The 19752-nt window shown below is 38.1% G+C and overlaps 1 protein-coding gene across 2 annotated transcripts in view; it reads left to right on the top strand.

Moving 5' to 3' along the window:
* Positions 1–2441: 2441 nt before the first annotated feature.
* The window catches only part of PDE3A (phosphodiesterase 3A), a 277109-nt gene continuing 259798 nt past the window's right edge, over positions 2442–19752 (top strand). Inside the window, exon 1 of one of the 2 annotated variants that reach the window (XM_036019275.1) lies at positions 2442–3417. In XM_036019275.1, coding sequence (XP_035875168.1) covers positions 2461–3417 — 957 coding nt within the window. In that variant the 5' untranslated portion in view covers positions 2442–2460. The remainder of the gene's footprint in view (positions 3418–19752) is intronic. The other variant, XM_036019274.1, reaches the window with a different exon arrangement.

Genomic DNA, 19752 nt, shown 5'->3' with positions numbered 1-19752 from the left:
CTACTTTTTACTCTGAAGTGTCCCAGGTAGACTCTGGTATATGAATCATATGTCTAAAAAGGAAACTCAGAAAAGTATGTGCATCATGCTAGGGGGCTCATTTGTCTTTGGCAAAGACATTGCTGCTCCTGTTTCCTTAATTATTAAACAGATGGTGCTCACTGCTGTTGACTAGCTGCCCAACTAGTTTTCCATGTGGTAGCACAGTTTTGGACATCTGATGGGAGATGCTGTATCATCACAGCTCCTCATATCTGTTTATGTCATAATATTAACATTAATATTAATACCTGCCTCTAACTAGAGCAGGCTGTTTCCCATGAAGCTAAGTTTAAGGCTTAAGTCATCTTCTCTCCTACCTCCATGAATTAATTTTATCTCAAGAATCTCCTTTGGCTTTTCTTTATATTGCTTCATTTCTACACACAAAATACAGTGGCATATTGAACCAATTATCTAAATATTCTAGACTACGAGCACTCTTTAACCTGGAATGTCAAGACGATTAAAACAAAGTTGATTATTGATATTGTTATTATTGAAGGCAAGTGACATCTGAGGTAGTCATTAAAAATGAACAATGTTCTCTCTCATGTTCTTGTTCTAAGTGTAAAAAGAAACTAGCTCCCAACACTGATGGATTTTAGAAAGTCCATCGAACAGATATTGAATTACTTTCATAACCTGCTGAAAAAGTTAACTTTAACACTTTCCTTTAGTTTCTCAATACGTTACTACAGTACATGGGTAGGGCACTCTGTAAACATTAGTAACTAGGCTCTGATTAGTAACTGATTTTTTTCTCATAAACTTTCTTCAAGGTAGACATAGTATTTCACAACCCTACAGTCTTCTGAGATCTTTCCTAGTGTTAACCTACCTGTCCTCACCAACTCCCCTTGACATTTCTTTATAGTACTGACTATTTGGGTTTCAAACTTTGTAAACCTTCTGGAGGCTAGGGTCACTAAATCTCAGTGTAATTTACCGTTCACCACCACCAACTGTTGGCTAATGCTTTCATACACTGGATTTTTTTAGGTAGCAATTTAAAAGAAATGAATGCCCCTCCCCCTTCTCTTTTATAATAATATGGTGTGACTTGCTGAGATTTTCCACCATTTGAACCAACAGGAAAGGCTTGAGATTTCCGTTGAAATAAAGACCTTGAAGCTGTAACTGACTTGAAGACCTAGGAGCATCTTTGAATGACTCAGACAGATGTGGCTGTCATCTTTAATGACAGTAGGAAGTATGTTGTTCCTATCTCCTGCCAAGTGGCCACGCACAGTCTTCTTTTCCAACGTCCTAGAAAGCTCAGAGGGCCAGCCGCAGAACCGCGCACCCCAAAGCTGGGGCGAGATGGGCGGTGGACCCCCTGCAGCAACCCTTTCTCCAGGGGGCTGAAGGTGTGGGCCCCACTCCGGGGAGAGGAGAGAGGGAGCGGAGAGCGGCGCCTCCTCCAGGGAAGGGGGCGGGAGCTAGGCTGGGAAAGCGTTCCTAGGGAGTTGCCTTAAAGAAAGAAAGCGGAATTGCAGATCACTCCAGTTGCCTACTTTTTTTTTTTTTTTTAAATACAGTTTTAACCGGTGATCTCCACTCGCTTCCCTCTGCAAAACTACCAATTACCATCAACCTCGCACTGAAAAGAAAGGGAGAAAAAAGAGAGTAAATCTCATTCTCCCTTACCTTCCCTTTCCTCTCACCCTCCCTTCCTCTCCAGCTCGATCGCTCTCCCTCCCTCCCTCCCTTCTCTGGCGGCAGCCTCTCTTCTCTCGGATTGTGTCTCTCTCCGACGGGACTTAGGAACTTCTTGGTTATTTCTCAGCCCCCCTCTCCATATTTTCCATCCTATGCCATGAACCGGACAGACAGACGCAGGGGAGGCTTTGCTGTCTGCCCCTGGGAATGGCGGTTTGCTTCCTGGAGCCGTGCGGGGTTGGACCGGCCGAGCAGAGAGAAAGAGTGATAGAGAAAGAGCTGCAGGAAGGAAGAGAAGGGGACCTACATCTGCCGCCGGCCAGGCGCGCAGCAGCGCGGCGCCGAGCTGCGCCCGAGATGGCCCCGAGCCTGCCCTTCGCCCCGGGATCCTCCAGCGTCTACGGCCCCCGCGCGTCCGGCGCTACGGGCAACCTTTAAGATCCCGAAGTGGGAAGAGACCCCAGAGGGGATCATTCGGGCTGGGGGTGGAGCAGATAATTTTTAAAAGCGTTTCAAAGTGAGAAAAGGAGGAAGTGTGTTTCTGCCCGTGTTAGGTTTTAACTTGAAGGCGTCTCGTTGGAGCATCTAGGATTCTCCAGGAGTTATTCGAAAGCTGAAACTTTCAGTGGTTTGTGAGCCAGGGGAGTGGAGGGATCCCGAGGGTGGGACTGGGAAGAGAGCGGGGTGTGTGTACGTTGGGGTCGGGGCTTTGGGCGGGTGGGGGGGACTTGCTCGGGGAGTCGGAGAAGAGGGCACACCATGGCAGCGCCCCGCGAGCTCGCCCGAATCAATGACAAGCCCGGCCAAGGTGGGGCAAGTCAACCCCCCGCGGCGGGCCCGGACTGCCGGGGTCGCCCTGGCCCTTCTTCGCCGCGGGACTGCAACTGCCGTGGCTGCTGGGGAGACCTGGTGCTGCAGCCGCTCCGGCGCTCCAGGAAACTTTCCTCCGCGCTGTGCGCGGGGTCCCTGTCCTTTCTGCTGGCGCTGCTGGTAAGGCTCGTCCGCGGGGAGATCGGCTGCGACCCGGAGCAGAGTAAGGAGGCGGCGGCGGAGGAGGAGGAGGAAGCGCCCCCGGGAGCAGAAGGGGGCGTCTTCCCGGGGCCTCGGGGAGGTGCTCCCGGGGGCGGCGCGCCGCTCAGCCCCTGGCTGCAGCCCACGGCGCTGCTCTTCAGTCTCCTGTGTGCCTTCTTCTGGATGGGCTTGTACCTCCTGCGTGCAGGGGTGCGCCTGCCTCTGGCCGTCGCGCTGCTGGCCGCCTGCTGCGGCGGGGAAGCGCTAGTCCAGATAGGGCTGGGCGTCGGGGAGGATCACTTACTCTCGCTCCCGGCCGCGGGGGTGGTGCTCAGCTGCTTGGCCGCCGTGACATGGCTGGTGCTGAGGCTGAGGCTGGGCGTCCTCATGATCGCCTTGACTAGCGCGGTCAGGACCGTGTCCCTCATTTCCTTAGAGAGGTTCAACGTTGCCTGGAGACCTTACCTGGCGTACTTGGCCGGCTTGCTGGGGATCCTCCTGGCCAGGTACGTGGAGCAGATCTTGCCGCAGCCCGAGAAGGCGGCCACGAGGGAGCATTTTGGGTCTCTGACTGCTGGAACCAAGGAAGATATCCCGGTGTTAAAGAGGAGGAGGCGGTCCAGCTCCGTGGTGTCAGCCGAGATGTCGGGCTGCAGCAGCAAGTCCCACCGGAGGACCTCCCTGCCTTGCATACCAAGGGAACAGGTAAGCACTGGCGGGACCCCTCTCTCGCCTCTCGGGAAAACCCGAAACCTTTGGGAACGCGCTAAGTGGAGGGAATCTGAGCGCTGGGAACTAAAGGAAAGATAGCCTAGAAAAGTGGTTTAACTTCAAACATCAGAAAAGTAGCGAGTTTTTCTCCCTCTCTCAGGCAATATTTTATAACCTGAACAACAGGAACACAATTAAGACATAAACTAGATGGTATTTGCCTGCAGTTTCTTCCACAGCTGGGCCAGCTTTTTAGATCTGCTACACCTGGTGTATGGCTTCCTTACATTCGTAAGTGCACTCATACTTTTCTGCTTTAGTAGGAATTTTCAAATTAAGTTTAGCATTTCAGCTGTGGGTGATTTTTTTTAAACACATGGATTTTACTAGGTTTCATTCTATTTCTTTTAATAAAATTTTGAATTCTAAACTGACAGGTTAACATTTATGGAAATCAGCAAAAAGGATTCGAAAGTAAATCAGGGCGTGTTTGAAGGTGATGTATTGATACACACGCTTTCTGGTGTTGCAGTGGGTGTTACTTGAAGAGACTCTCTGGTGGTGCCCAGGTTGTTTGTAAATGTAATCCGAGGACATATGTTATTACATGGTAATGTGTTTTGTATCATAATTATAAACTTCAGTTTGGGGAACAATAAACTTGTGTGAACTTCAGAATTTGTCGAACTCATGAACTGTGCTGTTCGTGTCCACTAAAAAGAATTCTCTGTAGTACCTACCTACTCAAGTAGATATTTAGAAATTCAAATAGATTTATACAGGTTATATAGGAAACACTAATTCAGGAGGACATTTCTAAGATTGCTGGTGATATAAATTTTTCAGAAAGAAGGAGGAGGAGGAAAAGTCTAGAATTGTGAGTGAAGTTGTTCTAGATAAAGTTCAGTGAATTTGGGAGATGAAACTCCTTATAATCATTAAGCTTTTTAAAACCATAGAATATAGTTGCTATAATGGGCATAAAAAACAAATCCCATTTTAAATTTAAATTGTATCTGAAAAGGTGTATTTAAGCTTTTACCTCTATTACAAGCAGATTTGACACTTGGCGTGTGGGTGGTGGAAGCTGGTTATGTACAACAAGTGGAAATTTACACTTTTCCCACTTAAATTTGTGCCTATTTATGGCACTATTAGGACAACTTCAGGGAGGGAGAGGATATCCTAAGGTATAGTAAGCATGTTCTTTTCAGGTTATTCTGTGGATAATCATTTAGATATTTCTAAGAAATAGCAGTCACCATATGGTGTGGGTGGCTAGCCTGTTTCCGAAATGGAGCTGATTACACAGGCTGTGATTGTTTGACATTATTTAGCAGAATGGATGCCAGCATCATAGCCTCTGTGTTTATTTTAAAACAAATGTACTTATTTAGCTGTTCGTTTAGATAAAGCAAATGTTTTGTGGGTTTAAGTGTGAGAGTGGGTTTTCAACATGAAGTTTTAAGAGTCAAGTTAAAAACAGGGCACTGACTGATACTTAGATTTGGTAGAAATTTTGAAATCATCAGAATAAAGTAAGCTACATTTAAGATAATTTAATTTAAACAAATTAGGGGGAAAACACATTTTCCCCTGTTACAGGAGAGAATGTCCTTTAAGTGAAAATACCACTAGCCTTAATATGTTTAGAACACACTTTTCTTTATCTTGTGGGGAAATGTGATACGATTGTTGCAAAATTGAACCATAAGGCAAATCTGTGATTTAATCATAAATATTGTAACTTGCCTCCAAATTAGTATCATTTAGCCCCTAAAATTAAATTTATGAAATTCCACATTAACTTTTAGAAGTTAAGGAGTTAAGGGTGTATTTAAGATAAGAAGGTATTTAGATGAATTAACCAGTAGTGTTAATTAACCCATAGATTTTCATTGGTTATTGGAAAACTTATGAAAAAATAACTGTGCATTGCATTTTTAAATGCTTTGCTGATTAATGTTGTTAAAATGCATATTTGTAATCTATTTTGATCATTTTCTTTGGGTACTATGTTTGTAAATTTGTGTTTATGAAGAATATTCTAAAGTGAGAGACTTTATCCTATATGGTTTGATGGGAAAACACTGTTACATTTGGCTCCTTGATGTTTTAGATCCTTGATGTTTTTTAATGAGGGCATGAGTGAGTGTGTTACATATTACCTAAGACTAGTTTTTATATATGACGCATTCAAGTTGTTGCTGAGTGTAATTGTTTAGGGTGGATGGCAGCTAACGTGGAACAGTATTTTATGAGATAGGGCAGTATCTCATTCGTTAGCATAACTGAAATGTTCAGGAGCAATATAATAAATGGCTTACCTGCTTTATCATAAGGAAGCAAACTTCTGGTTAAGGGTGCAAAGTGTACCACTGTCATCTGCAGACTTTATCAGGAATCAAAATAATTATCAAACACGTGTATGACATTCCTTGGAATGCTACCTGACTAGGAGTTCTTTTCTGAAAGAATGTCTACTCCCAACTCAAGACAACATGCAGGCAACAAGTGAATTTTAAAGAGAGGTATAAAGACAAAGCACAGAGAATCCGGCAGAGGCCTCTTGAAAATCTGTTGGACTTTGCTCATTGTGAGGTTTAAAGGTGAGAGAATTCCAGCCTTTTCTTTTCCACATGAATGATAGTGGCCACTTGCTTGTGAGCTATCTGTCTTCAATGACTCAATTCCAGAAGGTCAAGGAGAGTGGATGATAAAATTGTCATAAGACAAACCAGCTGACAGATTTCCTTCCCTCTCTCGCTCCTGTCCTTCCTGAACCATAATTGAATATAGACTGAATATTACACATGGAATTGAGTTTTATAGCACTGATGGTGAAGATGAGTTCAAGCAAAGAAAGGAGACATAGGTCTAGTCTTTAGTCACTGAATTAATCTGAAACCGGGTGTGTTTCAATGCAGGTCAAGGTATTTTTATCCTCAGTGAAGAGTAGACAAAGTTTGTAACATTCTTGTGGCTTTTAGCTCAGTCCTATCAGCCCAGAATCCCCAAGGCTGAGGGTGATTTTGAGGATCAGTGTGTTCTACTGTACTTTTTTGTTTGGCAATGTAGTGTTAGGAAGGCAGCTGTTTCCCTTAGGGTGTATGTATCTTTTCTAAGTCGATGTTCACATCCAAGAGTAGGCATGTCTCTCTCAAGTTAGCCCTGTATCCTCCAAACACTGGAATATACAGGTACCTAGAATTTCTTATATTATTAGATATTATATGATTAATAAATATACTTTTCAACATAAAATTTCAATTATGCAATGTTACCACTTGGGAATTGTATTTAAAGGGATGTCTCTATTCTCTTTTTTTTAAAAAAATATTTTATTCATATATTTTTAGAGAAAGGGGAAGGGAGGGAGAAAGAGGAGAGAAACATCAATGTTCTAGAGAAACATCTATTGGTTGCCTCTTGCATGCTCCCAAACAAGGACCTTGCCTGCAACCCAGGCATGTGCCCTGACTAGGAATTGAACTGGCGACCTTTAGATTCTCAGGCTGGTGTTCACACCACTGGGCCACACCATTTAAGGTCTATTGTCTTTATACATCAAAGAACAAAATTGGCTAGTCATTCCTCTCTAATTATTGTGACCACCTTACACATTAATTTTTGAAAGATTCTAAGCCAATGTCATTTCATTCAGTTACATAGTAGAAATTATTTAATATTTTTGCCTATGGTTTCACATTAAATAAACACAAGGCATAGGCCTCTCTTCATGAATGCATTTGTACCACTTAATTACAAATTTTGTTGTGATAGATACAATATCAGTCAGAAATGTGCAGCTCTATACTTTATATTATGTAATTAAAAATCAAAATAATTTTCCATGAGTATTTCCCTAAACTTCTCAATTAAACATCTTCGGCAAAAAACGATTTTTGTAGGAGTATAATGGAGGCTGGTGATTGGTTATCAAAGGTAGAATCAAGTGTTTCCTCACAGATGTAAGAAAACTATTTTCAAGCAAAAAAGCAAACAACTGAAACAGTAAAACAAAAATAGGAGAAGTAGGTATGGGTTTTGATGGTAGACATGTGGTAGGCCTTGTTATTGTCTTTGGTAAAAAGTATAACTTACTTGCATTTATAGTACAGTTATGAAATACAGAAGTATTCTTTTGAAAATATAAAATATATTGTCCCTTAAGTCCCTAAATACACTTTACTATAACATAACATATATCTCAAATTGAATAAATTTCAGAAACAATTATGGGTTTTTAATTAAATTCTAGGTCTGTCGAGTTCCAGTAGTGTAAATCAGCTGATACAAAGAACAATATTGATTATTTATGACCTGCTGACAGAATTAAAATTAATTAATGTCAACTTCTGTAAATATTAAAAAGGAAAAACAAGATTTTCTTATCCCTTGGGAAAAATGAAGGAAAAGAATTTTTGTGTGTGCGTATGGGGACAAAATTGTGATTTTACTTCGTGAATACAGATATTTAAAGCATACTGAAAAACTGTTTTAACTGACAGAAATAGTTAGTGAATCTATATAAATTTACAGAGGTTAGAAGCAGTCAAACAGTAATTTTACTCTTTCTGTATTGAGTCTGAAGTGTAAAAAGTTAAAACTGTAGAACTGAAAGAAATGCTGTGTATGCTGGGCTGTCATGTTAATTAAATAAACAACCAGAACAGTGACTCTGTGTATGAAATACATTTTGAAAAGCCTGGGGGAGGGGGTGCAGGCAGGCAAGGGTGAGTGACACTGGCATGAAAAAACATTCATTATATCTATAGTGACATTTGTGTGAATTTGTTGTATTATGTTAGGAATACAGCTCTGAGAATAACCTCTTTAGGACTCCAGTTGAATAAAGGCTATACCACATTTAATTTCACTTCCATGTTAAATAAGTTCTTATTTATTATGCTGAAGTAAGATGTTTACGAGCCTCAAAATTAGAAATATGCCTATATATTGTATTTTAAGATTTCTATTTATTATGGGTTGTGTCAGTCACGGCCCAGGAGAGTCTATGTAGAGTTCATTGAAAACTGGTGTTTAATCTATCAGAAAATGAGTTTATCTTGGGTTTATGGTAGAAGACCTTATTGTTGTGAGACATGATCTCATGGACAGAGATAATCCATGCCACTGCTGTCTCAGGTGGTATCTGAAGAGGCTTTGACGCACTGAAGCAGTGCTTTTACAGAGGGCAAGCTTCTCTAACTTTGTGAAAGTGAGCATAACCCTGCACGCTTGCGGTGAGTTGTTTATTCAGTTGGCCACGTGTCTCCTATTCCACGAAGTCTCCCTCCTCCTTCTTATCTTCTGTGAATGATAGTTACAATTGTGTCTTCTCAAAAAACCCTCAAATATATGAGATTTAAAACTTAATTTATATGTTTTTTTCTATATTTATGTTTTCAGTAAGGCTTTATCAGATATTTCATAATGAAGTTCAGAAGGTTCAGACATCTCCGTATGCTTATACCTAAAGATATGCTCTGTTAATATTCGAATGAACATTATTTTCTTTACACAGAAATGTACATGCTTTTAGTAATTATGTATATGTACTTTTAATATCAATAGTATTTTTTTTTTAAAAGGAGGTCCCCTTGCCCACTCCAGACTACCCAGGTGAATTGCCTTAACTTGGAACTGAGAATGTATGTTTTGCCTGCTTGTCAACATAAAATACACAGATTTTATCTCTGGAGGTGAAAAACGTCTTGAAGATGTGCTTAAGTTGTGGTTCAAAGAAAGATCAGTCAGATATTAATTGTCATAAATGTTAGTTGGCCCTATGTGCTCACCATACAGGTGTTTTATTGTTTTAAAAGAAGGTGCTACCCTTAGCTGATGTAATTCATACAGGTCTTTGGTCAGTGAACCTCTCAAATATCTTATCGGGACTTTTAATCTGTGCATTAGGCCTTGTGCTCAAAATCACATGACGTATACACAGACGGACATGGTGTGACACCTGTCTCTCCAGAGCTCAGAGCCCACTTATGGAAATGAGATGTCAACATGAGAAAAGAGAAATCCCAGTAAAATATCTAAATGACTTCTTAGATAAATGTTAAGGTTATGCATATAGTAGCATAAAGCAGGTTTTAAGTCTAGATCCAGAGCCATTCATCTCTTCTGAAATTTCATGCAAAATTTCATCTGTTCATTTTCCTGGAGATAAAGTCTGTAGTGTTACAGATTTTTCAGAAGGTCCTCGACACATAATGCTTAAACATAAATGTTTTAGATTTTGAGCAGCTTTACATTTAGAAGACAGGGAAAATCTTTTCTTTGAAATGGATATTAATTTAGTATATAGTTATTACAGTTTCAAAATAAAGGTAAAATATTATAGGATTTAGGACATGTTATACTTCAGTGTAGTACAATGATTGTCCATTTTCCTATCTTGAGATGGTTTATGGCTGTAACTTGTTTGTTGCAATGAAATCTGAAACTGATTAATTCTGTGCAGTCTGTAGAGAGACTAGAATTAGTCTGATTTTTAGAGAGAAGGAAGCTGAGGGAGAGTCCGCTAAATGTATCTAGACAGCATGAGGGAAATGTTGGCTTTTATCCAATTCCTCTCCTGGACTTGAACATGTGGGGAGATGGAGTAGAAAAGGAGTCAGCCTCAGCATTTTAAGACTAGGTGTCGTTTGTGATTTTACATATGGAGCCAACTCTAAATTTCTATTCAGAAGTAGAAGATTGTGTAAAACCATTGGATGTACAGATAACACAAAACTCTTGAGCCCCTACAATGAACTTTATGGCCGTCAGATGTACCGGGCAGCCTCTGGGATGTATTATTCAGGACTTTGCATCCCATGAATGAATGTCAACTGCATAGCAAAGTCCAACTTCGTGGAGCCGTCATCTGTCTCATCAAAGAAGACTGTGCAAAGGTGGCTTAAATATTGAATTTTTTTTCATTTTAGTTTCTCAATAAATAGATTTAAAAATGTTCAGAATATCAAAATTCAAGCCAAAATTAATCTGCAGATCAGTAAAGCATTTCTTTGTTAGCACAAACAGCTGGTTGTTTTTGTTCACCTAAATTATTTTGCACAGTTTACTTAAGAATATATTAAAATGTAAGTAAATAGGATATAATGTTAGAGGATGTTATAAAGAGCATTACATTTAGAAGGCAGAAAATTATTTGGGAAAACTCACAAACTAGAACAACTTCTGCCTGTTTTATTTGGTTAGAACTTTTGTTTATTATCAAGGAATTTAATAATTAAGATTTTAAGTATAGTCAGTCCTGCTAAGATAGTAATAAAATTACTTAAGTGTAGTTATACTCTTTTATCCTAAGAATGTGAGTAGTCATAAGGGCCGCATTACACCTGTTGAAGTATGTGTTTGTATGTGTATGCATGTGTATGCACAAGGGGGAATGCCTGTGTATGTGAGGTTTTTTCCTCTGCCGGGAAATTGCTTTGGTTGTATCAATTTAGTGGAGAAACAGTGTCACCCAGTGGCTTCAAAGAAAACAGTCCTGTAAACGTTACAGGTAAGCGCGGTCCAATAGAAATATAACACGAGTCTCATAAAGTATTTAATTCTATATTTCCTGGTAGCCACATAAGAAAGTAAAAGAAAAACAAGAGAAATCCATAATGATAATGTTTAATTCATCCATCTTGTCATGTCAACATCAAATCAGTATAAAAAAATCAAGATATTTTGCATTCTGTTTGGTACTGAGTCTAAATGTCAACGTCCAGTGTGTGTCTCACGCTTACAGCACACCTTGATTTGGTGTGGCCACTTTTATAGTACTCAATAGATGCATGTGGCTAATGGCTGCCTTACTGGACAGTAGAGCCAAACATTTTTAAAGAGATGAAATACTTGAAAACTAGCATTCAAAGAGCTGTCTTTGCATATAGCAGTGTCTGAATACTAAAGAGGTGTCTTCAGTTACAATGGAAAGCCTATGCTAATTTAATGATAGCACTTAATATATAGTCATTCAAATTTATATGTAATGCCAATAGCTCATATCTGTACCACTAACTAATACTTGGCAAGTCTATTTTCCCCCTTTTCTTCAGGTCATATTATTGCACATATTTTAAAATCTGATTATTGTCATTGGAGTGGGAGTTTAACAGAGTCCTTAATAAGGAATCTTTATGGTAACCTGATTTATAATACAGTATGAAGTTTTCCAGTTAACTTTGAATTTGCCTTCTGGAGTTTGATTCGTAACAGAGGTTGCTAAAGTATACAGTGCGAACACGTGATTCATCACGTTCACAATAATTAGCCTGTAATTGGGTTATCTGATGTCTCTTTAGAAATGAAAGTGCTCATGGTTATAGTGCAGGTCATTATCTGTGTACCTTAGTAAACTAAAGTGTCAAACCTTCTAGAACTTTAATGGATGAAAGTTGTAACCAAGTCTGTGAGGGGCAGATGACTTTTCCCTATTGCTTATGTAGACACCACAGATCCTCTCATGGATCTATGGAATAGAAATGGTTCCATTTTGTGCATAGAGAGGACTGGAGAGTTTGATGGAGGAGGATTTCTAACCTAGGAATTGAGATTAGGCAGCTTTTGGGGCTCTGTGTGATTTCAAACTTCAGGGTGAGCTCTGAAAAACAGGCAGGATGAAAAAGACAGTAACTTATCTTTTTGTTTTAGTAGTTTATGTTTTACTGTATTTTTTTCCATCACCATTTATCCCCCTTATACTTTCTTCTACCTCCACACACCCCTCCCCCTGCAACGTCGTATTTCTTTCCTCCCCCTCAACTCTGAATTCATGAACTCTAGGCCAAGTGTCAATGTCATATTGACAATTAATGATAAAACTACTTTTTACATATGGTATGTTCCTTTATATACATAGTTATATAGAGTGATTCGAAAGTGTGCGTTTATTTTGTGTATAACGGTTTATATCAGTGTGATGTTTAGAGTTATTTTTGATTTATACATTTCCCTTCTCAAGCAAGACATATTTATCTTTGCATTTCAGAATAAAAATAGAGAGACACAGATTTTCACATATCACTTAGGAAACAATCTAAACAGAACGAAAGGCAATGGAATCATGGAACACAAAGAAGCACACTGGGCTGAAGTGAAGCTGTTGGCTTAAGACAGACGTCTTGAGGAAGCTGGTTGAAGAGTAAAATGCCATGTTAATCATAACTGCGACTTGAGAGAGTTTGTATTTGAATGTAACTAGTCATTTTCCCTGGCTAATTTTGAAATTGCTCTAATTTAATGTAGTGGTTGATCTTATACCTTAAAAATTTTTTTTTGGTTAGTCGTCTTTTTTGACAATTTATGTGTTTGTGTTTGTGTATGTGTGTATGTTTTTATATATTTTTCCAAAAAATGCATTTTCTTTCATTTTTTTTTAACCTAACAGAGTCTCCTCGGTTAGAGTGCATTTAAAAATTTAAGGAATGCCTTTTTATCCCCACACCTCACAACACCTTGTTGGAATATTGAAGTAATTTTATGCAAGAAGGTTGTGGTTTTGATTTAATAGGATTTTAATAAAAATTTTCCATCTTCTGAAGTAAGTTTAAATAACTGAATATTTATGCTATGTCTGTGGCAAGTGTTTCTTCCTCTCCAGTATAATCCACTCAAATAAATCTAATGGAAATTTGAAGTCATAGAAATATTACTTTGGGGGGGCTGTTTTACTTTATGGCAACCCATGTGGAGTTAGTGTCCTTAGGACATTTGTAAACTGGTGTGAACACAAATAAAGGAAATAGTTCTTATTTTGAAACTAAGAATTTTGGAGAATCAAATTAACAGGTCTGCTTAGGAAATGCTCCTCAGGAAGTCGTGTTGTCCTTGTGATATGAAACATCTCCTTGTTTTGGGAGCTAATGTTTAGAGGTTCTACCCCTCAGCCTCAGTCTTACAGAAAGTTTGGAAAGCACAGAGCCTGTTGAGTTGCCCAGGCTACCTTGAAAATTTGCATCCTAGGCTCAGGAACTAAGGAAGTGAGATTCAGATCATACAGTTTTCATTATAGAAGGAATCAAACTTTTTAGCCTCCTTGTCTCAGCCATAAACATTTCCTTTAGAAAATTCTGGTCCAGTGCCTTGCTATTGTAGGTGATGGCTGGCAGGATAAATGGATGGGAAAGAAATAGATGACTTTTAATCTGAAATATTTATCTACCTTATCTTCTGAGACCGAGCTAGTGATTAAATCAATTTAAATAAACTTCTGCAGAGAGGAGAAAAGAAATAGTCTATCAACTAGTCTATGGACTTACATTTTAATATATTTTTATTGCTTGCATGTGTCAGATAAAAGGCTGAATTTGCCTGTGTCCTCACTGGTAGGAAGTCCCACATTCAGCATGAGTCCTACATATTTATTTTTAGCTCACCCCATCTGTAAATAACCAACGTTACCACCAAGATCACTGTAGCGAACACTTTAGAAAGATATCTGAAATTAAGGTATATTTTTTAGGAAAATAAAAATTCAACTCTTTTTTAGTTTAACACATTGAGAAAGAATAAGCTTTGACTTTGTTCCTATCACCTTCTACAAAGTGTTGGCAAGTGCTCTTCAATGAGGGTGCTTCGTGAATAGCTGTTTCCTGAAAAGGCTAATGTAAAGGAAACACTATCTGTATCTTATGTCATAATTGTGGTCAGTTACCAAATAGATTTGAGCTAGTTGATGCCAGAGGTGACTTTGTGAAATTAACTCATTTAAAATGTCACCAAACTGTACTGCTACTGCAATTGTACTGAATAATCTAGAGGTTTGGTAGCATCATTTCTTCGGAATCTTGATGAACTGAAAAATCTAAATCAACAGTTTACAAGGTTGTATTAAAATGACAAGCTTGAGTTTTTGGTTCATCTAGTTTTTAATAGAAATTGACTTGAAATAGAGAGTTATAAGTCAAATGAGAATATAAAATGTTATATTTTATGGTTTTAATATTTAATAAAGATATTGCCATATCCTCTCCTGAAATCAGAGGCATCACTTTTAGGTATGTTGGGTAGTTTATCATGCCTCTTTAGATTAACTAGGAGTGCAGTGTTTAGAGAAAATTATTTTCAACTTACTTTTATAGAGATGTTTTTATTTTTGTCTTTGGAAGTCAAATGGTTTAATTAGGTAGATATTTTAGAAAGACTCCTACTACTGAAAACTTTCAGACTTTAACATTTTTTGAATATATTATTTAAAAAAAAATCTGCCCTGGCTGGTGTTGCTCAGTGGATTGAATGTGGACCTGTGAACCAAAGGGTCACCAGTTCAATTCCCGGTTAGGGCACATGCCTGGGTTGTGGGCCACGTGAGAGGCAACCACACATTGATGTTTCTTTCCCTCTCTCCTTCCTTTCCCCTCTCTCCAAAAATAAATAAAATCTTTAAAAGAAAGTAAAAAATTTGAATATTGTTTCTATTTGAAAAAAATTTTTTCAACTGAAAATTGAAATTTTTCAGTTGAAATTTTTCAGTTGAAATTTTCAGTTGAAATTTTTTTACAACTGAAAAAATTCTCAGTTGTAAACTGAGAATTTATAGATTGATTTATATTTTGAAATAATAAAAATATATTCTTGTAAACAAGCTGTTTCTACATTTATTTGACATTTTAATGAAAAAAATTAGAAGAAAAACCTTTTAAACTATAGTTTCATTTTGGGATAGGAAACTAACAGTGTATCGTACCGTTTTGAATAGTGCCTGTTTTTACTTTTAATGATTTGTTTTTTCTAGATAAATAGGGCCTAAATTATAGCACAGTTATTAAGGCAGTATTCTCTTTGCTTCTCTTTATTCCTTTTTACCTGAGCAATAATTGGAGTGGGTCTTCTCAACCCCTTTAGAAAATGACAACTAAGTCTTTTAAAGGTTTTCATTGCAACTTCTGCAAGCAATGAACAAGTCCTAAGTGAAAAGTGTGAGAATTCAATTGGGAATGTTGGATTACAGATAGAACTGAACACTGACTAAGCAAGTTATTTAAATAATAAAGTGGCATTCAGAAATGGTTACTGCCCATAATAAATTTGTGAAAGAAATTAATGCTAGTATTTCACTTGTACAGGAAGAAGACTAGATCAAAATCAAAACAATAATTCCTCAGTTTTTTTTAAAACAATATTTATTGTGTGGTCTTATGGTACACTTACGGTCTAGAACTCTTTATGGTTAAGAGAAGAGCCTGAGGGAGTTGCCCCTGGACCACTGGGCAGGTGGGCAAGCCATGCTTGTCTCGGAATGTGTTCTAGACAAAAAAGACTCATGTTACTTTTCAGAGGTCAAAATGCGCTTCGTGAACATTCCTGACATTCCTTACTTTCCAAACATTAATTCTTATTCTTTAGTTCTTTAGCCCATTTATCACCTTGACTTATAAATGTACCTTTATGGCTCGCTTTTTGTATGCTTTTACTGCTTCTGCAACCAGGCAACTAATGATGTCAGCAAGTAAATGTATCTAACTTAAGCTCCAGGACTCCTTCACAATGACTGTTTGTTTCCTTCTGGGTATTTCCATTTGCCTAGATTCTTATCTTCTTTCTCCCTGGTTCTAAATAATCTCATATGATTATAATGTGATGTTCTTCAAACTATTGTTTGTGAATTCTAACAATAAGTGCCTCTGATTAGGAGATTAATAGACTTCCTTCAAATGCTTTCAGAATTTGTGAGGAGGTGGCCTGACATCACTATTTACAATGACACATCATCAGGCACTTTCTAAATTGAACTGCATGCTGTCGTTCTCAAATGTTAGGGGGGAAAAATCATCCAGAAAGCCTATTAAAATGCAAGTTCTTAGGTTCTATGGTCAGATATTCTGGTTTAGTTATGTGTAGAGTAAGGCCAGAAATCTAAAGTTTAAACGGGTACTCTAGGTGCATTAGTGGAAAAGCATGAGCTATATACTTATGTTTACTAAAACTGGATAGCAGTCTAATTAAGATAAAGTGTAGCTGGCTCAGTATCAAAGGGAAATTATTTGTTTATACACTCAAATATGTACATTCACACAGAGAGCGATTATAGTTTATGAACCTGTACCATTCATAAAATGCTTACTTTGATTTCCCCATTGAGAATACCTCAGAGGAGTTCTTTGACCACTCCCCATATCAATTTTTCTGTTAAATAGGAATAACAATTTGTCTCATTATCTGATATGGCTGTTACAAAGCTTAAATAAAAACAAATTGCTATCCAAATATTAAGTAAAAAGAGTATAAGGCACTGGACTGAGACAGGCCAAGGTTTTGTAATATATACAAGTGTCTTCAATTTTCTAAACTGTAATAATCCTACCTATAACCTAGGAATAATATAGTTTACTTCTTAAAAGTGTGAAGATTTAATTAGTGGAAATAATGGACATCAGTTTCTGTCAAATGTCACAAATATTTATTGACATCTATTAATATTAGGACCATATTATTGGAGGCTGTAAGCTAAATATTAGAAAGTATGATGTAAAACAATGCAAATAATTTTTGCATTTGATAAAAATACATACTCGAGAGTCTTAAAAAAGATGCATGCCTTCTGGAAGTTAACCACAGTATTGGAGAGTTGCTTATGTCACAATCAAAGCCCCTGACAACTGAGCCTAGAAGGCCAGACAAGTTAACAGTGGAAGGAGAAAAATGTGACCAATGTTGACAGGTCCTTTAAAAGAAGGTGTGAGTGAAAAAGGATGAAGGGGGAGATTTAGAAAAATTGATGGAGCCTTGGGACATGTTTGTGGAAAATGGCTGATGATGGTGTTGAGAGTCAGTTGTGCAGCCGGTGTCGTAGAACATGGTTTGTGCTCTGTCTGCCATTGTAATGCGTGTTTTGTTTTGAAAAACTTTTTTTTCCAAGTTTTTAGTTTCAGTTTTTTAATGGTACAATTCCAGTCATATCTTTCCTTTTTTCATTCTTTGCCAATGATGCCATTATTGTCAAATAAGAGGGACTTCCTCCTTAAAATCTATGGAAAGCCGTTAGCACAGCACTGGCTGAGCCCTGGCCCTCAGTAGAAGGTGGTGATTGTTTATTTCATCACAAAAGTGGGTTCTTCTAGACCCCCCTCTTTTTGCCAGCTTCCACAGGACTCTACTGTAGGCCTCCATACTCAGACCACCTTTCTTTCAGATTCTACCACTTATTGAATGATCTTTCACTCTGATCTGCAGTGTTATGTTATTTTGGTTTGACTTCAGCAGGGGCAGGAATCCTGTACCGTGCCATTCTACCACCACTGGTTTCAATTTAGAAATTCTGCCTGGGGCTGCCATTGTTTTCCCGAATGTGCTCATTGAAAGGGCTCAGGTTTGCACTCTGTGATGTAGGAGAGGTCAGAGAGGTGATGGGAGAGGCCCACAGATCAGTAGGCCCTGGGAGTCATTGCAAGGCTGTTGCTCCAACAAAATGGGAAGTCACTGAATGACTTTAAGTAGAGGAAGGCTGTGATTAGACTTATGTAGACTAGGATCTCTCAGGCTCTCTGTGTTGAGTGAGCATATGTTCTAGGATGGAAGAAGAAAGACCAGTTACAAGAATGCAATAATCCAGGGAGGACTAGGAACTAGACCAAGAGGTAGAATTAGTTGGAAGATTGTAAATATGTATTGAAGACAGTACTACCAAGACTGGTATTGACTGGCTGATCTTCTATTTTAGAATAGGGAGAGAGTTCCTTTAATGTTTTCTATTTTGTTTAGGGAACTAATATTAAGGGTATTTATTCATTTATTTATTTTCATTTCTTTCTTTTGAAGAATCTGATTGGGTTGCCTTTTTTTTTTCTTCCAATTTTTTGTCTTTGCATTTAAGAGGATATACAAAGTATGGATGGGCCCGACTTTTCGGAAAGATACAATTTCCATTATATCTCCTTACGCTGAAATGAAATCTAACAAAGTATCTTAAACTCTTCAAAAGTTATTAGTTTGCCAGGGTATTATAACATTTAGTATGATAAAATTGATTTAGAAGTTCTGTTCTTATATAAATGTCTTTATTTTAAAATAAATTCTAACAAAATAAATTTTTAATAAATTCAAATGTTTTTCTCATGCTCTTTCTTTTAAACAGATGTATTTGTAGCTCATGCTCTAAAATCTTAAACTCTAATATAGCAAAAAGCTAGACTGTTCAAAGAGAATTCAAATCTTTCTCTTTTTATTAGTCTTTGAGTAGCCTGACAGAGCCCATTTTTATCTAAAGGCATGTTGCCAATCAATCCCAGACCTTTCTATAGAGGAAATGTTTCTATTTTGTGTTCATGTTAACTCAGATCATTTGTCAGCCTGCAGAGCACTTCAGTGACAGGTGCTATATAAATATTTAAATTACGATAGCTTGATTGCACTGTAACTGTGCTGAGTTTGCTAACTGTACACTGTGGTTAATATGTGATTATGAAATGTTTTATATGCTGCTTGGGAGCAACAACTGATAAGGAATTTTAAAAGCGTGTGAAATGAGGACTTTTTAATCACATGAGAAAATATTGTGATTAATGGAGAAGCACATCCGGGAAACGAAATGGAGAATACGGCTCGCTGTCGCCTTCAGCAACCAAAGGTGTAGCAGAAATGAATGTGGCCAAGACGTTTGCTGTTGTTTGTATGAGAGTGTCATGGGTAATTTTTATTTACTTTTCTATTTTTTCTAAGTTTTCCACCCTGCACACGTATTTCATCATCAGGAAAACAGTTACAACTTTATGAAGAAATGTACTCATTGGACATTGTTCCTCTGAATATATTCATAGAGCATTTTTATGGCCACTTGCCTAGTAGTTGTTGAACTTGCAGACATGGAAGTAGCACCTTCAGGTGCTTTTATGAACGGTAATACGGTCTTCAGTACTGGTGAAACACACTCAGAAGGAGAAGCCTTCTGCATGCCTAGTTCTTCACCCAGGAAAATGAACAGGCAGAAGTTTTGTAAAAGGTTGGAGGTTCGGCTGGTACATGATCCCCCAAAACTATAGGCTGACATATATACATGATTCTTGTAACTTTACCTGAGAATGCAGTTTTATGAAAAAAATATATATGCACATGTTGAAATACATACATATGTTACACAGGATTTGGGCCTGGTTTTGCTTAAAAGGTGGCAATAAAACTAACACCACGACTGTGACATGACATGAACATCCACACAAAGCATCTTCTACTAAGGACAGAACGTTCTTTACAAAACATACGTAAGGAAGGCATTGCATGTACCTCACGAATTATTGGGCCAGGGGGTTGCACATCCAAATCAACTTTATAATGATTGTTCTTGAAAGTAATGAACTTTTAAAAAAAAAAAAGTGTTTTGCCTGA

This window comes from Phyllostomus discolor, chromosome 2, assembly GCF_004126475.2.
Source record: "Phyllostomus discolor isolate MPI-MPIP mPhyDis1 chromosome 2, mPhyDis1.pri.v3, whole genome shotgun sequence".
NCBI classification, from domain to species: Eukaryota; Metazoa; Chordata; class Mammalia; order Chiroptera; family Phyllostomidae; genus Phyllostomus; species Phyllostomus discolor.
This window is presented reverse-complemented; position numbering and strand designations above follow the sequence as displayed.